This window comes from Osmia lignaria, chromosome 15 (genome assembly GCF_051020975.1).
Source record: "Osmia lignaria lignaria isolate PbOS001 chromosome 15, iyOsmLign1, whole genome shotgun sequence".
NCBI classification, from domain to species: Eukaryota; Metazoa; Arthropoda; class Insecta; order Hymenoptera; family Megachilidae; genus Osmia; species Osmia lignaria.
Genome location: NC_135046.1, coordinates 10,606,954 through 10,633,885, shown reverse-complemented (window position 1 = coordinate 10,633,885; position 26,932 = coordinate 10,606,954). Strand labels below are relative to the sequence as shown.

General features: G+C 38.1%; 1 protein-coding gene across 2 annotated transcripts; it reads right to left on the bottom strand.

The window, feature by feature from the left end:
* Positions 1-206: 206 nt before the first annotated feature.
* LOC117600388 (lachesin) lies at positions 207-26,691 on the bottom strand. 2 transcript variants are annotated; one of them, XM_034315779.2, is made up of 9 exons: positions 26,537-26,691; positions 10,203-10,292; positions 8,849-8,970; positions 5,078-5,263; positions 3,934-4,123; positions 2,437-2,565; positions 2,245-2,364; positions 1,939-2,109; positions 207-1,768 (listed from the first exon to the last, which is right to left on the bottom strand). In XM_034315779.2, exons 2-9 carry the CDS (start codon positions 10,285-10,287, stop codon positions 1,392-1,394), a joined length of 1,380 nt encoding a protein of 459 aa, XP_034171670.1. In that variant the 5' UTR covers positions 10,288-10,292; positions 26,537-26,691; the 3' UTR covers positions 207-1,391. The 2 variants fall into 2 exon arrangements, with proteins under 2 accessions (XP_034171670.1, XP_034171669.1); XM_034315778.2 differs by having other exon boundaries at positions 2,245-2,565.
* Between the last annotated feature and the right edge of the window lie 241 nt (positions 26,692-26,932).

The following is a 26,932-nucleotide window of genomic DNA, read 5'->3' as shown; positions in this document are numbered from 1 at the left end:
AATCGGTTTGCGCAGTTGATTGGAAAAAAGTCGCCTCGTAGTTTGAAGAATAAAAATTCTAATAAATCAAATAACAAAAGATCTGTGTAAAAATAAAAAAATTATTATTAATTATTGTTATCCTCTGATAACCAGGAGGATAAGGGAGGATTGTTATAATAAAAGAAGATACACGTTATGGTAAAAACAACGTTTATTGTCTTAGATTATATACACGAATACACAACCGAGACGTTAACATCAATAAATAATACATCCATGTATGTTGTCGAGAACGTTTAACAAACGTCGATAGATCGGCCGTGTAAAATCGCCTATCGGTTTGATCGCTCTGAAAATCAACAATAAATCAATATCATTTTTTATCGCGATTGCCTCAGAAGTTCGTTTCAACATGCACCCGCACTAAATAACTCACAACAGTTCAGTTCTTTCGAAAATAACTGTACATCCGTGTTTAGGAAGAAACGAACTTTCATGAGAACTTTGGCTAATTACGACGGTTATCGGGTCGATCGGTGATCAATAGCGTTCTTCTACCGATTTCATCGTATACAGCTACAGTTATTGTCATAGAAACAGTTCGTTATTTACACCGTAGAATGATCATGTGTCGCGCATCTATCGTCCGAAGTCGATGATGTTCATTGACCTTCCTCTTGCAAATCACTATAATCCGTCCATCGGGACGAGTCAGGATATGTTTGGAAATTCATGCGCTCGATGCAGGGCCAAAGCTCAGTTGTTTCCAGTTCTTCAAACGTTTCGGTCGAGGTTTGTAAGCCGTGAATTTGTACGCATTTACTGTCTCGGTCCCGTTGGATGGAGTAGGAATCCTCCTCGGATTTTACCGAGCTTTTTCATTCTAATAAATCGGTCAAAGTGAACTCTGATTAAAGGGTCATTTTTTCAAACTTAGTATAAAGGTAACTGTACAGAGGATATAATGAACACAATGGTAACTTTTGTGAGTATAGCCGTAGCCCATAGTTTTCCAACCCTTTTTAGCTCACCACGCCCCTCGGGTGCAGCGCCTGCTACTACTAAAATTTGCAAGTGTAATTGTGCGTGTAATTTCGTAACTTTAAAACGTGATATTGAAAATAAAGAAAGTAAAATACTTAAGTGTAAAAGTTTCAATGTAATTTTACTTGAAAAATTAATTGAAACTCTATCTAAGGCTAACAGCACCCCGTCGGTTTACCTCGGTTGGGAAACTATGGTGTAATTTGAACACAAGTATAACTCTCTCGAAGGTAGTTTGTTCGTACGTAAGAGTAGCTTTCGTAGGTAGTGTACACGCGATAGGAGCTTCCGTGTATCCTAGACGCGAGAGGGGGTGGGAAAAAAGGGTGATTTGTACTCTTCCGTACATACGAAACGGTGAAGCTTTACGAGCTACAGATCACTATCACTATGAAAGCGAGCATTAATCCTACGCAGTTTAATCGCGAGTGTCGCGAGGATGTGACGCTGTTCTGGACGTTCAGTTGTGTCGGTGCAAAATTCGCTGGCGCAGGTGCGGGTGCCGGATATGATGAAACTTTCGATTTTTTCGCGTTGCTGTCCGTCAAAGCGTTCGAACTGTTCCTTCGGAGCATAGGCGTTGTATGACCTATATTTCCACTATTTTTCGACAACGAACCAGCTCCTTCTCGGCCGAACAAATGGAGCTTCCCTTTCCTATCGGTCTGCTTTTTCGGCCCGTGTTTACCGATGAATTCCGTGTTACGTATCGGTACCGAAGTGGTCCTCGTTAAATGTGACTCTGGAATCATTTCATTAAAAGAATTCTCGAGTGGTTCGAATACTTTGTAAAATTTTCAAAGAGAATAAATTGTATTAATATGATACTTTGACGGTGAACGGTTAAAGTCAAGAGCAAACAGGCCATCCATCCTATACGTCCTATATTTGATAATGTAGAATGATAGTTACCTTGAAGTCTTATCGTCCCGTCAGCCTTGCCGAGTAGATTTTCCGCGGAACACGTGTAGCTTCCAAAGTCGTCCCTGTTCAATCTCTTGATAGTGAAATTTAATTGATACGCGTAGTCGTTCAACGTGACCTCCGACAGATTGTGTTTCTCGTCCGGCAATAATTTTATACCTGCAACGTCCACAGGATATCGGGGCGGAAGGAACAGTTTACGTTACACGATGAGTGCGATCATTAAACCGAACGCGTACTCGTGACAATGAGAAATAACCGTTGCCATTCGATATTGCTCAACTGATTCCTTACCGTCCTCTCTGTACCATGTGTTCAATGCTTTCGGCGATGACTCGACGTAACAATGAAGAACGACGTCGCTGTTAGCCGGGGCTGCTACTAATTCGTTGGACACTTTAATCAGCGGTTTAACTGCGCCGAGAAAACTATTATTAATTATGTAAGTTTGTTCGGGAAATTTTGAAGAGCGACTCCGCCACTTACAACGAACGTTCACGTAATATCTTTTGCTGACCGTCGGTGGTACACCATTTGACGCGATGCATAGGTACGACCCCATCTCCTGTCGTAGAATACCCCTTAGGTGAAGCTCTTCCCCTTCGTACGATTTCACTGTATCACGATGTTAAATAATTCATTAGAATGTAATTGCCGTGGAATGCAATAACGCCGCTAAATTAGCCACTTTAGTAAATGAAAGTTGAAAAACAAATTATGTCGAGCAATTAATGTAATAATTATTCTTGTAAAATAGAATGTATTTTATAGAGAATATGCAAGGATATGTACATGTTGGTATAATTACAACCAAACCTGAGCAAGTTTCATATTAATCATCTCACAATTACGTTTTTATTAAATTTAATACCATTACTCAGGAACCAACTTACTTCGCTAAGCTGTAATACGTTTGTATGAACCAAATGAGACCTTTGTAAGTGAAATATGTGTTCCTGAATTTTGGTTACGTTTGCATATTACATGTGCATATTCTCTCTGTATGAAAGACATACTTTTTTTATACATATAATTAAGTATATTAGTTGAATATGTTTTGCAGAAAGGTCTTCTCTCTTCTTCTTTTTCTTCTTCTTTAATTCGAAAAGTATTTCATTATGTTGAAATTCAAAGATAACATACAAAATCAAATTACACAATTCTCGAGTGGATAGACAGATTTTACAGTACTTTCATTCCACTTGACATTCTAGATTTCCTTTTCCTCTTGAATTTTCCAATCGATTTCATCTTGCTGTCTATGGTATTCCATTTTAATATCCGCGTTTCGATTACAATTTTCGACGAGCGATGACAGGAAACGAATTTAGTTCATTAAGAATCCAAAAAACAGGGGTGAGTAACCACCGTGATATAGGGAAGATATACATTTTAGGGCAGAATCACTGGCACGATATAGATTCTGAGTGGTAGACACTTTCGCGGTGCAGTGTACACAGCGAATATTGCAATCGGGTATGCGAATCGATGGGGTCGGCGAAGAGGAAATATATGTAAAGTCAACATCCATCACTCACTGTTAGAAAGGCTAATCGGCTGGCTGATTTTCCACAGAACGCGATGGACCCGACCGTACCACGTTTACGCGTTCTCTTACGTTCAACAAAAGCTTCCCTTTTTCACGTAACTCGCGTGGAATATTATTTTTCTTATCATTTCAAAAAATCTTCCATTCCATACACGTGATTTCATGCTCGTTTACCTGCATATTTGTTGAATTTAATTAGTCTATCGGCTAATTTGAGGGCATCAAATAAATTAGGCGAATCTAACGGGAGAAAGTCTTTACATGATGTTATAAAATATCACTTTTATCAAATAAACGAATTAAATGTTATTTGAAAAATTCATTAATTCATTAATTCTAGAATAAAATTGAGAAAATGATTAATGATTGTGTCGAAAAGAAGTATTTCTATCTACCGTTGATAATTCTTGAAATGTGATTTGTATAAATATTACCTCTTTGGACACCATGCTCCGTTCGAAGGGTGATATTTCGGCCGTCTTCTCGACGCCAAGTGACCGTAGGTTTCGGTGTCCCTGTGGCTCGACATCGTAATCGCAGATCACTGTTCTCTTTAGCCGTTAGATCAGCCGAGTCGTCCAAATCCATGATATCGGGCGGTATCACTACCTTCATATGTCCCGTCTGTGTAAAGATCGTTACAAGCTACCATATAGTATCATTTATCTTTCCACTGGAAAAAGGATCCGACCTCGTGGTCCAAGCTACGTTCCCATGGACATTTAAATCAAGCTTAGCCCGCGGATTCAAACCTCAACAAATGCGATTGCTCAACGGAGACTTGCCTTTAATCTGGCTTTAGGCTTCGAAAAAATACTGAGACAGGAAGTCCGCTCGTAACTACTAGCTTGTATCATATCAAATGGCCGACTTCGGAACATAGAAAAATCTAAAGATATCATCGAATTGTCATCAATTCACGTCAGAGACTTTCTACACTTCGAAATTGACCATTTGATATATACTAATGTTACCGAACGCAAAATAAATAACGCGTCGCTTTGTTTTACGTTCACTTTTTTTTAGGAAAAATAAAGGATCGATTTTTCATGCTTTCACGCGCCCTTTGATAAAATTTCGTCGATGTTATCTTGCCTCGATAGCAATATTTTTGACACGTCAAACGTTTAAATGTACAACGAGTTACCTATTAACTCGTGTCGTTTCGTTTGCATTCTATTGCCGCTTAATATTGAAAGGTTTAACGCGAACAATCAAATACTCTATACATCGAGTACAAATGAAAGTTCCAAAAAATTCGTTATACACCCTCATAAAATAATTCCTCGTGTATGTATGAAACTGGTTAGAGAAGAAATTTTCATTTTTTTACTGTAAGTTACTCAAGGTTCGAAACAAGATTATTGAAAATTTCATACAAAGTTAACAAAACAGAACTAAATTAATTTTCATATATAACAATAAGTGAATACGTTCTGGTGCATGTTTACGAATAGGTTAGTATAACTTTCGGTAAAAAGAGTATCATACACGTTCAGTTGGTGTACGCTACTACCTAGAGTTGACAGGGAAAATCATATTATAGAACGTGTTTAAGTTGACGAAGACCGTACCAACCTGACTCCTCATAGGATCCGTATTAACTTGACACATGTACGTGCCAGAATCGTTCGGTTGAACGTTGGTCACGTGCAGTTTCCACGTGTTATGTCCGTTATGAGTGACAGACAGGCGTGGGTTATGAGCGACCATGTGTGTATGAATGGCCAGAATTGCTTTGGAGTCCGACTTTATCCAGGCAACCTGCATTAATACAATCACGAACATGAACGTTCCGCCGTTTCAGCAACTGATTATAAACCGCGACTGCGACGTCTCTCTGTGTTACTTACAGTATACGTTTCTAATACCCGTTTTAGAATTAGTTCGTTATATGTTTTGGGTATTATGGTGTTTTCGATTCTGTACAAAATGCTCGACATACCACGTACAGTAAACTCTTGTTATATCATCACGGACGAAGTTATAGAAATAATAATACAACAAAAACTTATTCTGTGCAATACGTTCGGGTCCACTTACAAGGAAACATCGGGGACTGATACACTCCGATTTTGATGAAACTTTGCATAAATATTTATTAGACCTGTTTATGAAGATGACTGTAATTCGTTGGTGCCTGTCTTTCACTTTGAGGGAGATATCAACCCTTTTATCCGAACCGCCCTTTCTATATACGTGCTTATCAATCGTAAACAACAAAAGATATCAAAAAATAGTTGAAATAAAAGTTACACCGTTTCTTGAGGTCTATAAAACTGCGTAAAATTTTTCAAAACGGAGGGGGAGGGGTAATTCAATTTTGTAAAAAGGATGATTTAAAAAAAAAACTTACACGAAGCTTTATAGACCTCAAGAAACTGTATAACTTTTATTTCAACTATTTTTTTATATCTTTTGTTGTTTACGATTTATAAGCAATCGTAAAAAGGGTTGATATCTCCCTCAAAGTGAAAAACGGCCACCAACGAATTACCGTTATCTTCATAAACAGGTCTAATAAATATTTATGCGAAGTTTCATCAAAATCGAAGTGTATCAGTCCCCGATGTTCCCTTGTTAGGTAGATGTACCGAGATTTGAAATTCAACGAGGAAAGAAAATCACAATTATTCTTATGTTCCTAAACATATGCCCACCGCTGTATCTCTATCACCTTCATTTCTACCAACTGATTTATAGATGAAGAAGAGTTCCCACTCTTGAACGTACTAACAATAAGACCGATCGTCCCGGTCGTCGTGGTTCGTGCTTTAGTGTCTATTGAACGTTCCTAGTACCTTGGGTACTTTCTTGATTAGCTAGCAGTTAAACCTTCCCTGTTGAAACACCTCCATCCGGCACCCATCTTATTACACTCTTCCTCTTCGACTTTCCCTCGGGCCTTGCGGTCGTTACCGGATATGAATAATAAATTAACGAAACGTTTCGTTCGATGAAATTTTCACTCGGAAAGCGCGAACTACCGGCAAATTGAATATTTTAACTCGTACCATTCCTTTTTTCTCTCTCTCTCTCTCTCTCTACGTATCTCGGTCTTGTATTAAAAAGGAACGTACATTATGAATGCACGTGTAATATTAACGTTGAATTAATTACGCGCACGAATTATCTACATGAAACGATGCAGCAGTGGTTTTCTCGGCTATTTTTCCGTGCGTTCATGAATCTCACGGTAAATGCACCTGTTAAATTTCGTAACGCAAATATTATTCCGTAACACGAGAGTTACGGAATAAACTAACGATGGAAGGGATTCGCGTTACCGTATAATTTCATTGTCGTACTTCTTGCTTGAAACGAAATATGTTTCGTCGAAGATAACAGAATGTCGGCTATCGTTATTTACAGAAAGAAACTTGATAAATAGAAGAAGAGAAAAATCGAAGGTAGATGTTTTTTTTCTTTTTTTTTTTTTTTTTTTTTTTTAATGAACAAGCTACGATTATGACATTATACAATCGCGGATGCTCATTACAGCAAACGTGAACATTCGTTTGCTCGTTTCTACCTGGAACGTAATTGTTTACTTGAGAATCGTGGCACAAGTCAATGAACACTGTTATTGGATTCCAGGATTCAAATTCCAATCGGGTTTGTGCTTTACCACCCACCCTTCTCTCCCCACCCCTATTCGGTCTCGTTTGTACGAACATACTTCCTGGCCGCTCCGATCTGTCGTATTTCAAACGACGGTTCTATTGAACCGGTGAAAGGGCTTTTAAATCACGAACAAAAGCGGGTTTTGATCCAACGGCAATGGAATTTAAGGTGTGCATAAATAACGTTGATGGACTGCTCGCCGCTTCACTCGTCAGAATCATTCTACCTGTTGGCGGAATAATCTTTGCGCAAACAATCAGCTTCGAACGGTGCCCCGGCATTTGTTATATCTCTCACGTTAGGTGACATTGAATCGACGCGAGCCTATGTGGATTGTTCCGCCCGGACACAGATCGATTTTGCGAACGTTTAAAACGATTACCGTCGAGGAAATTTCGGAAAATCTTGGCCCGCCACCCGTGAAATTCCGACGGGAATATGACGCGAGCGTAATGGAGTCTTGGCAACGCGAGAGAAAATGATTTTCTCACTTTATTACGTTACAACACGTTCGGTGTATATGATAAAATTAATTCATCAAACTAGTAAGAAAAAGAAAATTAAATTATGAATTTAATATGTTGACTGTCGTAAAATTTCATTATGTTATTTACCATAATTTTATTGATTTTTTTTATTGTAGTTAAAATAATTAATTTCGAGAAAATATGAAAATTATTGCGACGAAAGAATTTCTTCTTTCTGTTCGGTTGAAATTGACTATTTTTTACGATCGTCCTTTGCATACAAATTGCGAGCGAATGCTAAAGAGCGGAGAGAAATCGTGAAAAGAAAGTAAGATACTGTTGAAGTGGTAAAATCAGGCCCATTCGTGGTGCACGTTATATTAGCGTCTCTGATTTATGTCCCTTCTTTCGGACTTCCTTTCTTTCCCCCGGATATTCCCTTCCTCGGTATAACATTCGGTTCCCTTATGCTTCCACTTTTCCTACTTCTTCTTCTTCTGTCACTTCTACGTCTTCCTTCTCTATCCTATGAATCCACCAGGACGAAATCCTCTGAACACGCGCCAAGAACGTTTCATCTCGCGATAGAAGCGATTGTCGATTCGAGCGCGCAATCAAACTTGGACTTCTTCTCGAAAGTGAATTACTCGTCAGGTCTGTCCCACAAGGAGTTTCGGACAGAACCGGGTGTGGACCAATGAAAGTGCACACGTATGTACTTTCATAATCGACACGGTACCTCTGTTTCATCCTATCATCATTTTCTTTAACGAGAAAATATCCAGATCTTATCGATATTTTATTTGAGGCTATTTCTTTTACAAAATCCGCCATTTAATATAATATGAGATCGTTATAAACAAAAAAGAATTAAATTAAAGAAGATATGGCAAATGAATCGTGATCTTTTTTTTTAAATTAATCTCGTTTGTATTTTAACGAACTAATTCGTGTATCTATTGTTTCCCGTTATAACGAATATAATCAAAAGGGATTTGCACGGATTGATTTGACATGTAAAGAATTGAGAATAGGCTGCCTTCGCATTGAATGACATGGATGTATGTCTCTTCTTTTTTCTTTTTTTTTTTTTTTTTTCCTCCATGTAAAATCAATAATTGCCAATTTTTATGATATCGTTAGTTTCGCGTAATATTGTTTCTGTTCGTACAAATACGATTCCAGTCCATTATCTACGATATTCGCAGCGTTGCCCTTAATCGACTTACTAATTACGGCAACACGTAGATGCAATTACCTTGTAAGATTGAAGATGATTAACGACGCAGGTGAAGGAGACGTCACGACCTTGAGTGACCGTATGGTTCTCCAGAAGTGCTAGAAATTCGGGCTGGACCTCGGACTTTGGCATCGCTTGACCTATGGCCAGGGTAATTAACGATCGTACGATTAATGATCCGGCAACTTTGCGTTTAATTAGTTTACCCTCTATTTACTCTAAAACAAGGAACCGCAACTTACACGTTGCAACTTTGGAAAAAAGAAAATCTACGCTTTCATTTATTCATCTGCTCAGAAGTCATAGTTCTATGACTTTCAACAAGGGGTGCGCATATGTACATCTCACCCTGTTTGATATAGATTTATTTATTTATATTTAATCTTTACATCTCTGTTAACGCGTAGCTTAAATCTAGTCGGTAGTCGTGCGCGTGTTGCTTTATAAAGATCCATGGTAACTGTTCCCAACCAAAGTTATGGGGTAATAATTCTTTTTTCCCTGTCACCCGTTCAGATTCGTTTCTGTTCCTTGTTGATGCGCTTTTTGTCGCGCGGCACGTGGATCTCGCGTTGGGGCGGAAAAAGAATGAAAAGAAAAAGGGGTCTTCAGGGTGTTTATTGACCGTATCATCGTGAGCGACGCAATCTCCCAACGCCTTATTAACCATTCTTACCCGACGTTTCACGGTTAATAGAAATCTTGTTGCATACAATATTGCATTTTAGTCATTTAGTCTGAATATTATTCATTTTTATGAAAAATGATTATTTTTGAAAACTGGAAAACTTTCTACGAAACATGAAAAATCAAGGTAAAAGTCCAGTACTTGGAAATTCTGTTCGGTGTAATGCATCAACGTCGGGATCAGAAGAGTTAAATAATAACTATGGTCGGTCATATAAGAAGGGAAATGAAAAACAGGTGAAATGTAATCACCGTGAACTATATACTCTTTTGTTGCGCGTAATTGTAGTACGACGAAGAGAAAGAAATTGGATATCAAATATATTTCGAGGGAAAAAGTCGGTTGTAATGTTTAGACGTGAACGCTGTTGTAATTTCTGGCTTGGTAGCTGCACGTGGGAATGCTTTTACGGAAGCTGGATACTTCCGATAGTGCTTTCAGAGGCGTTTTATTTGATTCTTCCCGAAAAGTGGAGCAAAGAAACGTGGCGTGGAGAGAAAGGTAGCGGGCAGGATGCTATTACGGATACAACGGGTGAGATTCATTCCTATCATTTTGCAGGGATTAAAAAACTTGTAACTTTTATCCGTCCGTGTTCCGAACGATTTCGAAACTTCTTTCTCGCTTGCATCCACTTTTCATGATCGACTGAAGAGCGCTCGAATATCTCATTTTGATACTTACCGAAACTTGAATACAGGAAGGCGGCGAGGAAGAAGCAAAGAACAATGTCCCGCGATGCCATACCATAGAACAAGCCATACGCCATACGTACTGTAACAAAAGATTCAAATTTCAATACAATTTATTTTTCATTTACTCTATTAATTACACTGGGGATTTAATAACGAAATGTCATATATACCTACACCTAAACAAACTTTTTGCCCGTAATGAGATGTTCTTTTCGAATATACCTCGTGACGAGAAATGTGTAATAACACGATCTATCAATGCGCAAAATCTCATTAAAATCTGACGGAGGACAGTTGGCGAGTTCTGATTGTCAGAAGGAAGGTGAGGTCAAGAGTTTCGCGACTTCGTCTACGGAAGCTAGTCCGGAGAAGGGGTCAAACCCGAATCGCGTGAATATTAACTCGACAGTTGGTCGCCACATAAACGCCAACCGTTGATATATCCCATCCTCACCCTCGTTCAGCCAGCGCCGCAATAATACTCGAATAGTGGGTGCCTCGTGCCTCTACTCTTCCCTTTTCAACTTCTACCCTCTGCCGAGTATTCTCACTGACACCCCTCTAGCCGAAACCATGCGATACGCACACTAACGAATCATCCAGGACACACGTCTGCTAGCCTAAACGTTTCCACCTGTGCATGTGTATCGTACGTATAAGGCCAGTCGTCAAATGAAAATTTCACTCGGACCAAAGTCTGCCCTTTATGACTTCGAGCCACGTTCTCTTTGCGTTGCCAAAAATTCCGCTTCAACTGACGCGTTTAACTTAAATAACCCCCTCGTAGACCAGAGTTAATATATCTACTGTTTACCGATCGATGATTAATTGTTTGAGAAGGGAAGAGACTAGATGATATCGCGATTGCTTTCTCATTATTAGAGAATTTATTTCATTTTTTCCGTCTCAGTGTATTTCTAGGATACAGAAATGTATGAATTATAGCTAGAAAAAAGGAAATTAGTAAGGTTTTGTCAAAATATGCTATGGTCGCCCGGTATGGATCTGTGGAGATTAAATTTCCTGAGCGAAACAGAGATGGTAACATCACCATTACAAACATTACGACACATTTAGAATGTTATTCAAGCAAAAATCAGCTGCGTCGTTGACCTGAATTTTTAGTCAAATGAAAGGATTCATTTTTTTTTAACTGAAATTAAGCTTCAATTTATTCGATCTTCCATTTTAAGCCAAAATTTCGTAGCTGATTGCACTGATAGCAATAAAAGGGTTAACGATTTATGATAAATTTCATTCTTGTTATTGGAATATTAAAAATGCTAAAATGAATTTGTTTCGCCTGTCTGATAAACACAGTGGAGGCTGATGACAGCGACGGATCCACGGCCTGTGTCAGACGGCATCGTGCAAAATGAAAGTGCACGGACAACTACGAAGTTATGTATATAAACCTTCAAAAATTTCGACCGTACTTTTCTCGTATGTATGTACATACGTACGTGTATCGGGGTGTAGGGAAAATTACCACACCATCTAGTCTGTGAACCACGACGCTCGACATGCATACATATTCACGTTAAACAGTCCCGCGAAAAGTGCATCGCGTTTCACTGGAACTCCCGCTTTTTAACCGAATATACGAGACAGTCGAGTGGTGGCCATCAGAGCCGGTAGCCACCTTTTTATTACCCTCTTCTTTTCCTTTTTTTTCTTTTTTTCCTTTTTTTTTTTTTTCGTTGTTTTTACAATATTTACAGAAGGCCAACGTCGTAACAGGGAAACAAGGCAGGGGAAAAAGCTTTTAGCGATTAAACTTTCGCACGGGGAATCCGAGAAAGGAAATTGTTGCGGGAAATATTTCGCGTGGACCGTGGCTGTAATTTGTGACGTTGCCTCGGTTTCGTGGATGAAAAGGAAAGAAAAGAAAACTGTTTAGGCTGCTAAAGTGGAACAATTAATCGCAGTGGAAATTGCAACAGCTGACCCGTTGGTAAATACGCGTTTCATCCTCATGCAGGTTGTTACGCTATTGTATCCACCCGCGAATAAATATTGTTGCCGATCGATCTGTCTTTTAATTAGTTTGCTCTCCAATTTTTCATGAGTTTTTAGTTCGACTGTACAGTGATGAGCAAAGATTTCGTGGACTATACCTTTCATTGATAATTTAATTCAGTCTGAATTCAAATAATTAATAAAAAGCACGTGTTGTCATCTTTTGCAAACTGCAATATTATTATGCGATCAAATTTTCGTCAGACTTTTGATGTTACGAAATGAATTTCCTCGCATAATATTCAGCGGTCTAATAATAATACTTTCGTTTGACAGAGTAATTATAGTAATTATTCGCTGAAGAGTTCCTAAGCTTGGCAGCGTTATTGTACGTAGGAACACGGATATTTTGAAGTACCCTTTATTTATACCATTTATATGAAACGTGAATATAATTAAACAGCAAAACAAGGTATCGCTCGATCTTCTGAATATCCGTCATTAACTGTACCATAGCAAATTAAACATCGAAACACCAATTTCCGCGGCGAGCATACATTTGCACGTCTATCCAAAGTGTATACACAGAGTATTATAAATGCGTGCAACGAGAATTGCATGCTATATTACCAAGAGAATAACAGACAACGAGTCTCTCTCTCTCTCTCTCAGGATTCAATGAGCCGTTCTGTTGGTCACTTCTGACTCGAAGGAAACTGGACGTGGTTTGAGTACCAAAAGCGTCTTTGATTCACCATAAACTCGGACCGTCTGAATATCGCGTAAAATGAACTCTCCATGAATAATTACCGGCCGCTTACCGATATTCCGCTGCACTCCGCGTTGAAGTACAGGAAGGGTGGAATATAGGAAGCATACGTACACCCTCCCGTGTTTCGAAAGTTCTTTGTACAGTTTAATACTCCGTACGTTTTCGCTCATTTCGACATTTTTGTTATTTGCACATTGAAAAGTCAAATCAAGAGCAAATCAGAGACGCAGATTGGTGGAATATAACCTGTTGTATTTTCGCGGAAAAATGACAGAGAGACGTGAAAAATCGGCTCGACGTGAATTTTTTATCCAAAAGAAGAGTCCCATTTATTCAGTGGAAATGGCAGATAAAAAGTGAACGTATTTCCATATACAAGGGGTAAAATTTTCAATGCGAAATTGTGTTTTTCAATTTAGCAAGATTGTAATCGTCTCTTTAACGTATAGGAAAATTGAAGCTTTCATAATAAAATACATATTCTTTTTTCTTTGTAGGGAAAATTTCAACTTTCTTGATACATCAATTTTTAATCCCATAGAACGTCTAGAAATGGCCGGTACAAAGGAGAGTAGCCCCTTAAGTCCGATAACGTTATCGAGTAAAATAAAATAAAAAATGTTTTACACGTGGGAAACGGTTGTTCCATTGCACGTAAAGTGCGTCTAGAAAGCTTCGGAAGTCTGTTTGGAAGGTCTTAAACGTTGAAGCTTAACCGACACCCCACAGCAGTAGAACAAGAACGCCCCGCGTAAGAGGGTACGAAGATATGTAGGCGAAAAAAGAAGTAAAAGAATAAAGGGTAACTTCGACTCTTCCTGCAGACATACACAGGCCTGGTTGTTTTGTTCCTTCTTTTTTTAACTCCATGTCTATCGTGTTCTTCTTTCTTCTAACGGCTAGCATTTTTTTAACCTTTTCTCCTCCACTATCCTGACTTGTGAAGCGCGAAAGGAAATAAGAGTCGTTCCATGGCATCGTCTATCCGTTCATTTTACCAGGTTTGCTGTCGGAGCTATTACTTACGAGTTTCCACTTTCTTCTGGTTTCTACCACCCTCTGTCTTTACGCCTTGTTCGCCTTGGTATATCCTTGCCACATATACTTAAAAACTGTACACGTTCCTGGCGTAGCACTCTGATCGAATCCTCGTCGTCGCGTCGGAAGCTTCTTAGTTCACCGGTTCCTTTGCATTCAGCTAATCTTCTCATCGGATTTACTTCCGTCGAGCTTCGACTTTTTGTCCCGCAAGAACAAGCAACCTTCGTCCTAACTAAGCAACACAAATCTTTCCGTCTTAACTGGTCGATGGCTCTGTTTTCTTTTTTTTTTTTTTTTAAGTTTCTTCCACGGTTAGCATTAGAGGATCGATCTTTTGCGGTCTGGGTAGGGAGGAGATTTCACAGGTTCGAAATTAGCAAATGGGATCCAAAGACCAGATGGGCAAGCGTGCCGGCAAAACCCGTGACAAACTGTTACTAACTCGTAATTCGATTCGACTGCAATTCGAGCACCACCCGATGGATAATGCCTACACACTTCTCCACAACCGTAGCACGCCTCCATTAGGCCAGTTTACATGGTACACTTGCTACCGCCGCGGCTAAATACCACATTCAAACTATCTAGCGAATCAGGCATTCGGTTAATACGACTTAAGTAGGTATCTCGATCGATTTTAACACTGTCTGCGATGTGGAAGCACCATTCAGACTGAGAATTGAAAACGTTGCTTAATACGTACCAGTTGGATACCATTGTTCCGTACGTGTGTGGAAGTGTACAAACTTCTGGATAATTGTTTCATGGGGTAGATTCCTGTTCTCGGATTGAAAAATTTCTACGAGTTAAGAGACCTTCCGACGGTCAATGTACATTGTCAATATAATTGTGCCAATAGAGCCGATGTTTATTGAAAATGTGTATTTGCTTCATACGTTCGTGTTGAAGGGTTATGTAAATAAATACTCGCGTAGAGTATAGCGTGTAAATAATTATATATATTTAGAAACGGTGGAAAGAAGACTTCTGTACAAGACGGGCGCACAATTAGAACTAAGCAAAATACGGCGACAGTCGCTGGAAATTCGCAGGCGTCTTCAACCCTTAATTTATCTGAAGTGCAATAAAAGTGAAAGGGAACAGATTTCGACTATTTCCCAACATCTGTAGGATGTGGAGTTTTTCCATGACATATACCTCAACAGTTCGATATTTGTTTGCAATACGTTTATAATAGTCGGCTGATTTATCGAACTTTCTTCTACTTACTTTTCAGTGATCGTCTCAACGATAAATGCTACCTCACAATTTTCCAAAAATATAAGATTAAAATAGTTCGCTCGATTTTATCACTTTCACAAACATTCCTGAAATTAATTACAGTTACTTTCATGAATATTTTAAACATTCTTTAAAACGGTATAACTGTTTGAAATCGGACGAAACTAATTTAATCGACTAATTCCGATGAAATTTTCAGCATGTGACATTCGGAATAATAGTGGTGAAAGTTCCATTATTGATTTTTCGAGGAAGACGAGTCTTTTTGAAATGTACTCGAGTCAATTAAATACGAGTAACGTAATATTCGCATTTAAGTGGTATCCGAGTATTAATTAAAGTAACTGTATAAACCATAAAATAATGAACATAACACCAAGTAATATTCTACGGATCTCATTTCGTGGAAGAAATTCCAAGAATCTGTTGAACGAAAAAGTTGAACAAGTTAATAAACGTGAAACTGACCATTTTTCCTTATACATGAAATTTAAAAAAGTATGGAAACCATCGTTTTGATAGGGTTGGTGGTAAGAGAAAATTTTATTCTATGCAAAATTTTAAACCTTATACAGGCTGCGTAGGTTCTTTCTAGCATATTCATTTGACCGCTTTCAGTGATCTGGGAAAATGCAACTGCAGTTGCACTTTCTCGCTTCCTTCCTCGCTCCTTTTATCCCCCATTTCCATGCGCCTCCTTTCTCCTCGTTAACGTACCAAAAGGCAGGAAATAACGATTGACTATCGATGAGTCTGACTATAGCGGAAGTAACAACTTTTCAGAGTTCAAACCGAATCGAATACACACGTTGGGCGGATGTTACTTCGAGCGTTATTAAATCTTTGCGAATTTAATACGTTCTCTGTGATCTGAGAACCACAGATCGAATGAAATAGGTAAAAGTAATAATAACGACAAAGTTTCCTGAAGATACCCTAGCTTGTTATTCCAAGAGTTAATAGAGCTAATTGCTGTTAGTCGAACGTTAAAGAACTTATTTCATTTGTGACTGTGTTAATGTTTCAATCGAGAATTTCGGGGTAATTGAGCAAGAAGGTATGTCATAGTTTAATTACGTTACACGAATTGTACGTCATTTCTATTAAATTAGGAGTATGCATAAGTTTCCATCACCGTATGATGTATTTTATTTCGTAATATTAACTAATGTACAAATGTGAGACAGAACAATTTAACTTATCGTCAGTTTATCAATTTTATTGCAATAATCATGTTTCGACAGGAAATTGGTGAAATATTAATAGAAATATTACCGTATTAATAATCAAATATTAATGCAATGTTAAAGTTTTATTGACGAATTGATACGTTTAACTTCGCTAGAAATACTACCCGATATTTTTCGGATGTCTGGGTCATATTTGACTAAGCTTCACCTTTCGAGAATTAATTAATAATAATAGAATACGAAATCGTACCAGTTTACGGGGAACTTGTTAGCGAACGAAGTGGTAATTTGTGAAAGAGGATCTTCCATTAGTGTTGTTGAGCACAAGTTACATCATGGACAGTGGAATTGATCAACCATTGGTCAACCTTGGGTAAATTCCAAGTTGAATTGTGGATACAATGGTGCCATTCAACGATCGGTGAGTGACATATTTTTGGTCCCCCCGATTCCCACCATGCCACAGGATAAATGATCCGAAACGACATGGGAAATGGTTGTATATTTTTCAAGTTTACACCGTGACCATAAGTACCAACGTATCAAACAGTACTCGTGTTTAAATCGATGACTTTTGTAATTTTATACCCTCTATTATACCTAATCGAAATTTAATAATCAAATTATATTTGAAACGTAAATTTAAGAATTACTAATTTTAAAATAATTTCAATTATTCGTAATACGATCCTTTTTTCAAATTAATTACCCTGCTTAATTAACGTTAATGTTACTTGAAATTAATTCATGGCACTAGCCACCGATGAGCCTCGCGATAATTAATATACCACGCTTCCATTACACGTGATTATGTCATACGATACGATATCAATATCAATCAATCGTATGAATGGTACCGATGGACACTTAGATTTTCAAAAGTTTAGCAACTTTATCGTCTATTAGCGAGCCGGCCGCGATAAAAGTTCGGTCACTTAAAAGAACGTTTGAAATTTCTCGTACGGTGATATCGTGAAAGTTTCTATAAGCCATTAAGGGTGGTTTAGTCAATGGGAAGAAAGTTTTGGTTCAATGATGCGGAGTCGTTTGACGATAGTGCGGTGTCGTGCTCCGAGAGAAAGGACTTCGACATCAGTTTGATATACCCTTTAATCTGCTATACAAAAGTGATACCTTTTTCTCCCTGTCCAGAAATAATTCACTTTTTTAGCTTAACCGAAGGGTAACGCGTGCGCGCACACAGAATGACGGTGGTGTATCGGTTTGTCGAACACCCTTCTCGTCCCTTAAAACTTCGATTATTCAAACTCGTGGCACGTTTCGGTGGGAAACGTAAATCGTGCCTTCGGCTGCGGTCGCATCGTGTCCCGGCTTCCTTTGTTAACGAAACAGGGCTCGGTGATGTGTATCGTTAAAATTTTAACACGTATCGTGTATCGTGTACCGTCTCACACGCGAAAAGTAATAATTAGCACCCTGTACAAGTACAAAAAGGGAAGACCAGGGCTCCTAACTTCCACACACAGAGAAAATTCTCGCTTTATTAAATTTCCCCCGGAACCGTTGATCCGATGGGGTATTCAAAAGCAATTTTATCTTCATCCTCGTTATTATACGGCTTGTAAACTAATAGCTATACGATAATATTTCATTCTATACAATTTAAAATATAAAAAAATAAAGATACATCCGATGTAGAATTTCTCATTGCGAATAAAATCGTCTACTACAGCCATTAACCATTGAATTAAGACCATAAGCGATTGACCCAGCTCGCTCGTTCGAGGGTTAAAGGAATTTCTTCCTAGGCCTAATTCATCAGAGAAATGAAAGATCTGTAACGATAAAAATGATTTCTCCTGATCTGAAATTGGATCTTCGAATCGGTGGTGGCATCGTAACTCTATGTACATACTATCGGAGGCATATCGATCGTACTTCTTGAACTTCCGGTATCCCGTGTATCGTTCGACGAAACGGAGAGGTACACGTAACATACCACGAAATGGCAAATTGACTATCGATGAGCAGAGACTGTGCCAGCCGAGTAATAGCCGCAGTTAGGTTTGCACGGGAAAGGGAACTCGGTTCGTGTGCTGCTCGCTTACTCCCCTGGAACGATGGAACTTAAGGATTGTGGTTTAAACTGTCTGTAAAGTTGCCTTCCACCTTGACTTCGCCTCCTCCGTTCTCTGCTACACCGACAGACCCTACTTTCGCAACCGTTTCTCTTTCTACCCCTATCTCTCACCCTCTTACACGCGCGAGACTCAGAAACGATTCTACCGAAGTTGCATTTGCTATGCAACTGTCACAGATATCGGTTCGCTACGTAACGCGGCAAATATTACACTATCCAAGCTGTTGGAGGGAAAATTCACTTATGCACTTCCGTCGCGCCATAAATTGAATCGCGGGAAATGAAGCACGCGATCGCCTGCAACAGGGCGGAAGAGTTTCATCGATGCGTGAGACGATCAAGGTCGATATAAAAGTATGTTATACAAGATTGATAGAATTACCTGAGAGATTTAGAACCTTTACAAAGGCCTGCCGCCTGCAGCTAGCTTGCCACGAATTGCGAGAATCTCATCCAGCCTGGACGTGGAATTTTCGCTTGGAATTTCGAACAGTCTGACGAACTCTTGCGCCCGTGACACGGGCGAATTCAACAAACGGGATTTTATTCCCTGTTTTCGTGGAAATCGTGGAAATTTCAGAGAAAAAAAAGGTATTGGGTTTCGGTGCACATACGTGATTCCCGAGCGAGAGGGTTAAATATCAAAATTGGGACCGAATTGGATCTCTTCGAAAACAATGCTGTATATAAAGAAATTTTATATTTTTTGAAAATCTACCGTAAAATAATTTGCATATTTTAAATATTAATAATTATTCGTCTTCAAGCTATCATTTACTTGATCGCAGAATCAAATCTTGTAGTTGAGGATTTTAATAATCTCTGTCGTGGAATGTCGATATAAAATCAATCCTGTTCCCACCTTCGCACCGAAATATTTGCATTCAACGGCTAATCTGGTGTTTATCGAGGAACAGGCTTTCGAACTGCTGCGTACAGCGGTGTTCAACGATGGCCCGTGTAAAGGACGCGAGGAGTCAAGATGTACCAAAACTATCGCACAGCTTCTAATCTCACTTGCAGTGTGTTTCTCACAGATTCAATTATGACACTGGTTAGGTTACCGTGCATGCATAGCGCTGCAAATTCTCCGAGAGTTCGAAGATCCTTCGGTTCTATGAGAATCCGAGTTATCTCGGCCGTGAGAAGCTTGCGGTCATTGTTAAAGGATCGTTCGTTAGAAGAAAATATTTACTCCTATCCTGGAATAACCGGTATTTCCACGACACTTGATTTTCCATGAATCCATCACTCGTATTATTAAAAATTTCTTTAATTAGCTACTTAGATTAATTTTTTTATTTGAAATATTATTATAAAGTATACAAGTTTGCTATAATTTGTGTGGTTAATTAAAATATATAACGCAGCTTACTTTATTTGAGCAATCAGACGACAGTGTTCAAATAAAAATTAAAATCAATTTAGTCGCGGTAATATAATGAAATGACGATTCGATCGGTCGATAAATATTTTCAACTGTGGTACGTTGCACGGGAGATATTTATAAACGTGGTTGCATTGATTATTTAATATTGCAACTCGTTCAAACAAATTCAATTTATTAATATAGCATGTTAAATGAACACGCGAAAATGATACAATACGTACGTTGTAAGGAATAATTTGATACATGTTATATTGCCCGATATATTATGCAGGCTGCTAGCCAGTTTTAAGTGCAGAAATAGTTTCACGAAAATTATATCTGCATGCAGCAGAATTCTTGCGGTTATTGTTCGCCGTTCATCGTAATAAATGTGCGTTATGTAATGCACCAACTATAACCGAACTAACAGTTTAATACATTATATTATCTTCAATTACACTTAGCAGATCAATAAATGCATTTTAGTATCGGAACGCATGGGTAAATTTTTTGGATTCAGAAATCAGTCTGTAACAAATTTAGCTATAAGTCAAGGCGATAATTACCTTTTTATCTTATTAGTGTAACTAGGATCTTTTCTCTGAGATGGTCTATTAACAGTGTAAAGTGCTGAGAAATTTAGAATATTAGAATTTGAAAATATGAACGTTTTGGAATTTTAGAATTTTTAAACCTTTTGATTATTAGAATCTTTGAATTTTGAAGTTTCTAAAGAAACGCATTTCGATTGTATTTGAATAAACTTGATTCAATTTTACATACAATAACTGTAGTGAAAAACAACAACAAGGCTTTGTTATTCTTAGACAACACGTTAATTCACAAAAAGGAGGAGACAATCGGGATAAAAAATCAGAGAATCAGGTCAATCCTCTAAAGACCACGAAACTTGTACAGAGCTGAAATTGGCACAAAAAAGCGTACATACCTAAAGAGGTTTAAAGGCGACAAATCTGGCACATGGTATCGCAGCACTTAACTAAACCGCGGAAATTCTTGTTTCACCATTTGCTGTAAACAACACCAAGCAATTCATGCAACATTCTAAAATCGAATATGCTTTTATCGCGTTCGTCTCTTGAAACTAAAGCCGGTTACAATGGATGCATTTTCTGACGATTAAATCTAAAATGTTCCATGAAACGTATGTACCTATTTTCATAGAAATTCATTTATTTCATTGTTCTGATGCATTCGTCAGAACTTTTGTTTGTAGAAAAAAAAAAAATACAATTTGGATAAATCCTTGATAGATTATTCAGATCTAAATCCTAATTTATTAAACAAATAAGTAGTACTGATTGTGAATGACTATAATCATTCTTAATAAGAAAAATGTTAAGAAGGAACAGAGCAGGCATAATAATTCTAAATATTTTGATACCAAAAAATCCATTGAATTTATCTACGTTTAATCCAGTAAATTAATTCTACGATCAACTGTATCAACACATCGGGAAATAGTCCATTATGGATTCTAATACAATAATATGTCAAGTACGGGGCAAATTATCGGCGAACCTGCTCCACACGTAATACACTGTCGAAGCAGACAAGTTGTGCCGGCGGTATCCGCCAATAATTGCCACAGAGAATCCTTGACCGAAAATCCGTATCGACGAGTATCCCGCCACCAATTACATTTTAACACTACATTGAAAATCTGTACTATTCTATAGATCTACAATAGTACATATATAACACGCTATAAAAGATTTAATCTAATACGATAGAATTAGATTTGGAAGTTCCCAGGGAAGTTCCCTAATTTGGAACCACTTGTCCTCAGACGTAAGAGACATGGATAAACAAGGCAGTTAATGAAACACTTCTTCCTTTATACTTCCTTTTAATTAAAGGAAGCTTATGTCGCACGCAACTGTACAATAATAGACACGGTAGGCTTCACCAGTCGTCTTAATATTCAATAATTACGCGATATGATTATTTGCTCACAACTTGGTTTCAAGGGTTGAATAAAAAGAATATTGAATAAAGCATTTTTTGATATAACGCATCGTGTCGTGGTAATTGTGAAGTAGTAATTCTGGAATGATAGATCCTCTCTCCCCTAAATCACCCTTTTTCCTAGGAAAGGTTATACAAAAATAGTTGTCTCGTTCAACCTAACTCACCCCTAACCCTCTACATAATGCACAACTTTCGAATATCGAGGGAAGTGGTGGGTCCTTCTTTTTTTAACCTTGCTACCCCTATAACGTCACAGGCCATTCTTTTACTATTTAACAGTCAATTTTGCACCATTCTTTGTACCTCGTAGTGCTATTGTGAAACAGCAATGGCGCGCAATCCACTTCGATCGTAAACATCCGCGTCTAAGCGACTGGTCGACGATCGGATTTTTGAATGGATCCAGACACGACGTCTGCGAACGTGGAGGCAGAAAACGTGGAAAAAAAAAAAAAAAAAAATAGAAAAAGCGAGAGACGGGAGTGATGCGCACTACAAGCGGAACCAACGCAGGAAGCTCATTAAGTTGCACCCCGCGGCTGGGACTGTGTACAGAGAGAGATACACCGAGGTGCCCCTTTTAACCCCCTTCGTTCACCAAGACCCCACCTGTTCGGCCTAGCCCGTTGTTTGCCCCGATACCCGACGCACATGCCTTCTACGCATTCAGTATCACCTTCGTTAGGCAACATTGAGAAAAAATTATGATAATGACGATCTCGCCTGAGGGTATTCCCGTGCTGCCCTTTCTCCGTTTCTTTTCTACCCTCTCTGTTTCCCCTTAATGCCAACTCTCAAGGGAACGAGCCGAGCCACACCGAATCATTGAAAAGTGTGTTGGGTTTAAATAAAATCTCGAGACAGCCAGATACACAATTAATTTATTATTCATTATGGTTATAAATAAGGTTTGGTAAATGATTCTTCTCGGTTACAGTGGTGAATCTCATTCAATGAACGACATAACAATGAAATATCTTTTTTTCACAGTATAAGGGAATGTATTTTAATTTATTGATTTTCCTGTTCTATTAGGTTATTGTGAATATGTTAAATGGCCGATTTCAATGCGCAAATTTATCACCACAGTGAATGTTTAATTAATTATTATATTTTTAAATAAATGAATTCGAATGAAATTGTATGTATTTCTCATAGATCACGCAACAATCCAATACGAAGAAGTCTAATTGGAAGATTGTATTTCCAGTTAGTTAACGAAGAGGTAATTATATCTAACTGTGTAGTTCTTATTTAATCAGACGCGATACGATTTCTGCGAAATTTCGCTATTTTCTACTCCTTTCTCGGTGAAATTGAATTCGACTAGTTACTCTTGCGTTACAACTTCCGTTCAACTATCGTCACTTCAGCCACCGGCTAGCTCCGTAACAGAACTCTCCTTTTGCTTTCTATTTTCTCTTTTTCTTGCATCCCTTTCTTCGTAGGAACGCTTCACAAAAATAAATCTTTCATGGGCGCCTATTATTGTTTTTTTTTCTTCTTCTTTTTTCGAGATGCGCCACTGCAATAATTACCGTTACCCGTGGATATATTGAATACCGACGATGTTGAAAGGTTATAGGAGCTCAGCAATAACATCTAATGGAGAACGGTATCATCAGTCAATCTGCTAGCACGGCATGTTTATTACGGGCACGAGTTACTGTCGGTGGAACAAATGCCCCTACCGAACGGGAAGCCACTCTACCCAAACCTGTCCATTATTCCTGTCGTTCACTTTCGTCACTTCCTCTATATAACCACCATCCCTCGTCACGACGATGCAACGTGTGCAATGAAAGGGTAGAGAAACTATGGTGAAAATTAGAAGGGAGCTTTGTTATAAGGGAAGTTTTCGATTTCCTCCCCCCACGATAAAAAAGGATAGGTGGGTAAGGGTAGGCAGGGTTCGTTAATTAATCAAGGATCATCGCGAAAATGTTTGTTTTAACCGGCGAATTTCCGTTTCTCATCATTTACAAATTCTCTTTATCCGTTGCATCGTTATACGATTCGAAACCTTTGGGAGACTTTGTTTCCGTGCGTCGACGAATCGTGATCGCGTCGAATCAAACATCGTAAAATTCGATGAAAATTAAAGTACCTTTTAATTGGAGAATAGCCAATTCCAGAGGAACGAGAGAAAAAAGGGCTTTGTATCTCTTCTACAACGATTTCGAAGCACTTTTTTTTTTTTATTCCTTTAATCCTTTTCTGTTTCAATAGTCAACAATTTTCTGCCACAATTCAATATCTGTTTCACTCATGCAAATGAGATACAACGCTAGTCACCCCTCTTATCCCATTTGCCGGATATACATCTGCTTTCTAATATATCTTCTTGACGTATTCCTTTGTTCGAATGAGCCTCAGTAATACGGTATATTGTTAACAAAGTAAGCATAATTCGCAACTCGCATCATAAAGATACATTGGCTTAAATTCAAAACCAATTACCGGGCTGGAAGGTTGAAACAATTATACAAGCACGCAATTGTAAATTATAGTAAATAATAACCAGTCGTTTCGTATGGAAAATATTCACAAAAGGTTTTGTTATTGTTTTCGTGAAATTTCAATATAGATTGAAACATTTGAAATTTAATGAAACAAAAAAAAAACATTTATCATTATTATTGTAATGTGTACTTTTATAAAAACTCTGTTGCTTTTCAAATTTAATCAGATATTCGTTTAAACAGCCTTTTATTATTGTTTCACTTGAACTCGTTAGTGAAGCAATTAAATATTTTTGTGAAATTATGTTGTTATCATTTGTTTTTATGAAAAAGTTTGAAAGGAGTATTTTATTTTTCATTAGATACCACTTTTTCTCACTTTAATTTTTACGCTGTCAAATTGAATCGGGCTTTATACATTTTCAAATCTACGATTTCTGATATGTAACAATCTAATACATTCGTTGCATTTACGTACGACCAGGTCCAGTTGCATTTATAAATTACCGACATCCAACAACAATGTAAATCGAGGTCAGATTTCTCGAAGAAATATTCAGAAATCTTCGATTTTGATCGTACGAAAAGGAATAAGATATCTGTTTCGCGTATATACCTACACATATACATACATACATAGGAACGAAGGAAATGAGATTTGCTATGCATAGAGAAATAAACTGAACCTTGTTTCCATTTCCCGTTACAACTGTATAAAATCCAATAGGCGTTCAACAGGGTACATAACAAGGTTCGAGAAAAAGGATTTTATCCAATTGTGTGGACACGCGAAACTCTTTCCTACCTGACCGTACGAAACGTTTTGCAATTAAAAAAAAAAAAAACAAAAAATACGTACCCGCCAATACCGATTACTGTATTTCACAGGTTCTTGAATTCCTGAACTAATTATTTCGAAAGTCGTTTCATTGCAACGCCGCGTGAAAGAGTGAGATAGGGGGGAAAAAAAGGATCGAAAGAGGTAAAACAGGATAACGGAAACGTCGTAGCAGTTTTATTTAATTCAATCTTGAAAAGTTTTAACTAAGGAAGACTTCGCAGACGTTGCTTTCCCTCTTCCTCATCTACCCTCTCCATCGCACCCTATTCCCTTCCATTCTATTCCATTCTATTCCATTCTATTCTCTTTCATCCCTATACCCCGAACTCTCACACGTACACTATCATCGCGACATTGCCCGAATTTTGAACATTAGTTTGCGAACCATTTAGCACAACTACTCGGTACCGGCGAGCGTAGCCCCGAATCACAGCGCATACATCGCCATACAGCTTAAACCGCAATGCTTAGTACCCACAGCACTCGTACTACGCTCATTGTACATTATGCTTCGCGGACCTTCATCCCTTTCTAAAAGCGTAACAACAGCATTGCCGGAGACATGTGCGAAGATAATTGGAAAAAATAACGACCGCGAACACCACTTCAACGACGAGACGAAACAAATTGAAAGGACCTTTCGCGGAATGGAATTTTCGTTCATTTTAAAACCCTTACCCAGAGACGAAATAATTAGAGAAATTTTCGATTCGAAGAGGAATCGTTATTTCGATAGTTCTGTTAGAAGAACCATTTCTTTATGTTCTATTTTACTTAAAAATGATTTACACACTTGTTCCTCAAACGTAACGTTTTTATAATCTTCTAAAACTATAAAAAGTATTACCCTTAATATAATTATCATTCGTTAAATTACCATAAATATTTGTATTTAAATAATTGCATTCTAACTATCCCAAGTTTTACATTGAAATCACTTGAAAAAGCAAGTTCCCTTGTGTTTCTTTCGGTTCAATTAAGAGTATTAAAACGATGCCCGAGTTGTACGAGTTCTTCATTTCCGTAGATGATTCGCGAGTTCAAAAGCGGTAGCAAGAAATTACTTGGGAGATATAAATTCTTGTAAAGAATCGTATTTCGGTCCCTCCTTTGTGGTGTTTTACATTTCTCGCGAGATTGCAAGTTAATTTAAATTCAGTATAAGGTACTTCACGCCGCGTTTACCAGTCGCGAATAATTGTTTCGTGCAATTATTTTAATTTCAAGAATATTTTATAAACTAGCAAAGATTCGTTTAATTATAATCATAGTTTCGTATTTTATTTATTTAGTTAATCGAAGAAGATTTTTCGCAAATAATATTAAATTTGAAAAGAGAAAAATATTTACTTACCGCGTATAGACGCGTGACGAAGTTTGATATTAGACCGTGTCAGCCAATGACGCGATGATCTGAGGGCATAACTGTTGCTCTTCTCGAGATGATGCTTGGGCCAAATGCAGCACGAATATCGAGGAGTGCCCGCGTACCGTACTAACGGACAGACGGTGCGCGACTGTGCGCCGAACACCCTCGCAATCTCCCTTTTATGGGCTTTCTCACGGCGCGTCCACCCGTACATCGACTCTCGTTACTCGTATATTCGACCCTTTAACCCCCGTCAAATAGTAAATTTTGCGGTTGTATATCCTATCGTGCACGCGAAATTGCTTTCCGTCAAGTAGGATTGCGTGTATGATTTAAAAAAGTTCGATTTTCATTCATGAATTTTCCGCATACAATGCACAA

Coding starts and splice junctions, on each gene's coding strand:
- LOC117600388 (XM_034315778.2), bottom strand. CDS start 10,287: ATGGCGTATGGCTTGTTCTATGGTATGGCATCGCGGGACATTGTTCTT. Junction 2,566..3,933: donor GGAGCATGGTGTCCAAAGAG/GTAATATTTATA, acceptor ATCGTGATACAG/TGAAATCGTACGAAGGGGAA. Junction 2,110..2,244: donor CACATGGTACAGAGAGGACG/GTAAGGAATCAG, acceptor TGGACGTTGCAG/GTATAAAATTATTGCCGGAC.